Here is a 5,410-nt window from a genome sequence, read left to right on the forward strand (position 1 = left end):
GTGAATCGCCAGGTTTACACACTTCACAGCACTCACCAAAGCACATACCCTCCCCAATGTCCATAACCCCACACCCCTTCTCCCAACCCCCTTCCCCCAGCAACCCTCAGTTTGTTTTGTGAGATTAAGAGTCGCTTATGGTTTGTCTCCCTCCCAATCCCATCTTGTTTCATCCATTCCTCTCCTACCCCCTAAAGTCCCCATGTTGCATCACCACTTCCTCATATCAGGGAGATCATATGACAGTTGTCTTTCTCCCCTTGACTTATTTTGCTAAGCATGATACACTCTAGTTCCATCCACGTCATTTCAAATGGCAAGATTTCATTTCTTTTGATGGCTGTGTAGTATTCCATTGTGTATATATACCACATCTGCTTTATCCACTCATCTGTTGATGGACATCTACTGGGTATTTACCCTACAGATACAAATGTAGAGATCCGAAGGGGCACGTGCACCCGAATGTTTATAGCAGCAATGTCCACAATAGCCAAACTATGGAAAGAACCCGCTCATTCTTTTAACTGGACTTCTAGATTGCTCACTATTAGGAAGTGGCTTGGAATTTCTCACAGGTCAGGGGTTTATTCTTAGGTGTCTGCTAGTGAACATCACCTTCCTCTCCCTCTGATTGTCATGTAGGGTTGGGTATTATTGGGCAGAAAAGCGATTGATGGTCACCAGTTGGCTGCATGCATGGTTGAGCCTGGTCAGGAAGTTAAGAGAATTCATTTGATTCTCCTAAATACATCTCAGTTTCCGCATCACTCTCATGGGCTTTGGGAGGTCTCATATATCCAGGAACAGAAGCAAGGGGGTGAATAACATCCTCAACAAGGGGAAAGGAAAAAGGCCTGGGTGTTTGACCCTTACATCAGTTTTGCCACCACCTACGCACTCTCCTCTGTGCTCCCGAGGTGTGAATGGTTTTCTGATGGGGACCATGACTGAGGACAAGAAAAGAGGTCAATTTTGGAGACACAGGAAGAGAACAATTCAAGAAACAGTTTTAAGAATTAATATGAAAATAGGGAGAAAGAAACAATAAGCACAGAGATAAATATTACTCTTGTTTAATATGGAGTAGGATATGTTGAAAGGTCCATGAATCAAGGACCCATCCAAACTTGTTCAAAGAAAGAGGCCAGGGAGCAATTGAATTATAGATCTATAGCCTAGAGCTTTTTGTAAGTTAAAAGTAAAACTTGAAGAGTTATTTTCCCTGGACATCAAGTAGCACAGTATTCATCCCAAGGATAGATGAGTATAAGGCTTGACCAATGTATATACTTGTGTAGAAGTGCTTCTAGAATGGGACAAAAACGTCCCATTAAATGCTTCCTTATTCATACAAAGCGTTCTGTGTAATCAGATTTGCCTATGCACCTTTGGCGAAATTGGCCCTTTATCTTATCCTCCGAGCCCCTCAGGTAAGAGAAACTAGGGAATAGAGATCTATCAGGACCCCTCCACCATCACTGGATGACGTGTTTGCATAGGACTATGTTCTTCACAATGGCCTCACATCCTTGTTCCTGAAGCTGTAGATGATGAGGTTGAGCATAGGGATCATCACCCCATAGAAGACGGAGGTGAGCTTGTCTGAAACATCCTGAAACATCCAGACATCCTTGCCTGCCCTCAGTGGAGTTCTTGGATTTGGGCTTTCCATACACAAAAAGCATAGTTCTATAGAACCTTGAATATGAGGTAGGCAGAGCAGGTAGAAAAGGCCTTTTTCCTTCTCTGAGCTGGGGGTATCTTCAGGTTGGTAGCAATGATAATCACATAGGAGATGAAAGTATAGTGAGCTGAAATGCCCAGAAAGATCACATTGGCTACTGCCATAGTGATCGCATCAATGAGATGTAGGCACAGACCAACTTCAGGACAGCCAGGATCTCACAGGTAAAGTGGTTGATGAAGTTGTCCTCACAGGAGGGTAATCATGTCACTAAAGATTTTTGCACCTTGGCAGTCATGCTTCCAGTTGTCCAGGAGCCGCCAGTAATGGGCACATAGGCAGCTTGCTCATCACCAATAGGTACCTGAGGAGGTTACAGATGGCCAGATAGAGATCAAATGCCATCATGCCCAGAAGCACACACTCTGTGGCTCCCATGGCAAAGCAGATAAGCATCTGCACACCTAGGCAGAGAAGGGGATGGTTTTCCTGCAGATTAGGAAGCTGTTGAGAATCAAAGAGCCTGAGGAGCTTGTGTAGCAGATCTACAAGAAGAATGGGTTCCCAGGGAAGAAGTACATGATCATATGCTGGTAGGAGTTGGACACAGTCCCCAGGATGAGGACGCCATTGCCCAGCAGGAGTACTAAATAGATCATCAGGATATGCACAAAGAACATTTAGCATAGGAGGAAGGGCTGGCCCTGTGTGGTCTGCAGGGGGTTTAGGAGACCAGAATACCTTCACAAAGAAGAAGGAAAGAGATTGGGTACATCTCATGTAGAGGCACTAAACCTAATTAGGAGTGAAGGTAGAAGCTACTGGAGGGTATAGTTAAGCATAAATCAAGGAAGAGTTGGCAAGGGCTGAACAAAAAAGCTAGATTCTGGAAGTACTGAATTCTTTGTTACTGGAGATGTACAAGAAATGCCATTTGACTGGGGTCAGGGACATTGGAGAGGAACAGCATGCATCCTGTGCATAGGGTTGAACAAGAAAATCCCTGAAACCTCTTCTAACAATGATATTGCATGGCTCTACTAAGTGTCTGGAGTTTGCTCAAATGGCCACTAGATGGCATTTGTGTATTTGTAAGAGCAAGATTATTCCCTGCTGGTGCAGAGTAGAAATTAGTGACAGGATTAACATTAGAATCAGAAATTTTATTAAACAAACACTAATCCTTAGGCAATTCATTCCTAATAAATGTAAGAAAATATAAATATCACTTGATCAAATACTTCCAAAATCTGTTCTCACAAAGGATTCACTTTCCAAATTCTCTTTAAATATGTGTGCCACATTCAAGGAATTTCATAGAACTTGCCATAAAGATGTTTCTGTTCACCTGCTAACACCTCTGAATCTCTCATTTGCCTTGTGTGTCTATTGCTGTATGTAGGGACGGTGTCTTACTCTGTTCCACATGGCACACAGGACTGGGCAACTTTCATGATATGACCAAAACTGGTATCTAATAGTTCCATTGTTCTTATCATTTACAAAGCACTTATCTATAATAAGTAATTCATGTAAAATCAAGTGGTTAGGTGTAAAATATGAAGAAATAGATTAATAGACCACCGAAGGTCATAGGTAAGAAAAATCTTCCCTGTTTTTATCCTGCTGAGCTATGGAGACTTAGGAAATGCTACCAAGTTTACATCTCTTGGCCATTCACAGTGTACTCTAGCATATTAAAGACTTTGAGAAATCCTGGAACAACGAATCGTGTCAAATGTTAGCCCCCCAAAGTCTTCAAATATATTTAGCATCACTCTATCTGATTAGTTATCTATATTTCTATCATCTTTCTTTTTTCTAGAATGTGAGTTATTATCCAAACACATACTAGCTTTTAGGTGGGAATTGCTGTAAGTGATGAGCATCAAATTCGAACTCTATATTCCTTGTTGCTGTTAAGTTCCTAGTAGTGTTTCATAATGTGAAGTGCATTAAAAAAAATCTTTAATTTTCTCATAGCTAAAAAGAAATGGGGTGTTCCAGAATAGCTTGTTCCCACCCAAAAGCTCTCTATGTGAAGAACTTGTCTTTGTCTCTTCTTATACTTCAGCCAAACTGTCTGTCTTCCAAAAACAGTCCAAAATGAAAATTCCCACTTCTTCCTTTTTCCTGTGACTCTTCCTGTGGGATCCAAAGGGATGGCAACAGCGCTGGGAGGTCCCTCTCTCCTCTGTGCATGGCTGTGTAGCTCTACACAGTAAGGCCATTCACCAAGCTCGCTCTGATGGCTGGCTCCTCTCTCCTTAGTTTTATCAGGTGTTCAGAATGTCTTTGTGTATTCAATTAGAGATCTGTTGTGTGGCATCTGTCAAAACTCTCAGCTGTATGATTAGAACTCACAAGATATACTCTGAAAAGGTAAACATTCTCTGAAAATGGACTGAAGGTCAAGAGAGGATTCTGGATTACATGACTTGTCTTTTCGAAGGCAGCTATAATGATCTGAAGTCCTTTATGTCATAGAGTAGGAACACAGAGGAGCCCTCCATCACTGGGCGAAACATTTCTGAGCCACCAGGTTCCTCACAGCAGCTTTCACATCCTTGTTCCTGAGACTGTAAATGATGGGGTTGAGCATGGGGGTCACAACCCCATAGAAGACGGGGATGAGTTTGTCTGAAAGGTCTTGTTTGTCTGCCCCCAGGGGGTCCTTAGACTTGGGCTTCCCATACATGAAAACTAAGGTCCCATAGAAGATGACCACCACAGTGAAGTGGGCAGAGCAGGTGGAGAAGGCCTTTCTCCTCCCCTCAGCTGAGGGGATCCTCAGGATGGTAACAATGATGAACATGTAGGAGACAAAAATGAACAGAACTGGGACCCCCAGGAAGAACACATTGGTCACCCCCATGCTGATCACATTGATGGAGATGTCAGTACAGGCCAACTTTAGGACAGCTAGTAGCTCACAGGCAAGGTGGTTGATGACGTTGTTCCCACAGAAAGGCAGCTGAATTGTCAAGGTTGTGTGTACCACAGAAACTGTACAACCAATAGCCCAGGAGCTGACAGCCATGGGCACATAGGCAGCCTTGCTCATGACCACGGGATACCTAAGGGGGTTACAGATGGCCACATAGCGATCAAATGCCATCATGCCCAGAAGTACACACTCTGTGGCACCCATGGCAAAGGAGAGAAACATCTGCACGGCACAGGCTGAGAAGGAGATGGTTTTCCTAGGTGTCAGGAAGCTGTCAAGAATCAGGGGGACTGCAGAGGTTGTGTAGCAGATGTCCAGGAAGGAGAGGTTCCCCAGGAAGAAGTACATGGGTGTGTGCAGGCGAGAGTCAAGGATGGTCACCAAGATGAGGACCCCGTTTCCCAGAAGAATGACCAGGTACATTAGGAGGATGAGCACAAAGAAAATTTTCTCCAGCTTAGGGTGGGCTGAGAGCCCCAGGATAATGAACCCTTCCACAGGGGAAGACCAATTGGCTTTTTCCATGTGCTATCCCTTCTGTCATCAGCCAGATACAAAATCATCACAGGGGGCTTTCTTGAGGAGGTCTTAGGCATCTGGTACACCATTTGTGCTACAGAACAGGACAACATATGTGCATATGAGATAAATGACTGAAAGAGATGACAGTAGGTAGGATTGTGGTTAGATCTTAGATGCGGAATGGTGAGGGCTGGGAGAAGGCTTACAAATACTGCACTGAGGCCCAAAGAGGGGAAGTGACCTGTCCAAGTCTT

General features: G+C 43.8%; 1 protein-coding gene across 1 annotated transcript; it reads right to left on the reverse strand.

The window, feature by feature from the left end:
- Positions 1–4,199: 4,199 nt before the first annotated feature.
- On the reverse strand, positions 4,200–5,159 carry LOC309845923 (olfactory receptor 13C7-like; the record flags this gene model as incomplete). The annotated part of the gene is made up of 1 exon (XM_082694443.1): positions 4,200–5,159. One exon carries the CDS (start codon positions 5,157–5,159, stop codon positions 4,200–4,202), a length of 960 nt encoding a protein of 319 aa, XP_082550569.1.
- Positions 5,160–5,410: the final 251 nt, after the last annotated feature.

The sequence above is a fragment of the Mustela nivalis genome, assembly GCF_964662115.1.
Source record: "Mustela nivalis genome assembly, chromosome: 13".
In the NCBI taxonomy this organism is placed as follows: domain Eukaryota; kingdom Metazoa; phylum Chordata; class Mammalia; order Carnivora; family Mustelidae; genus Mustela; species Mustela nivalis.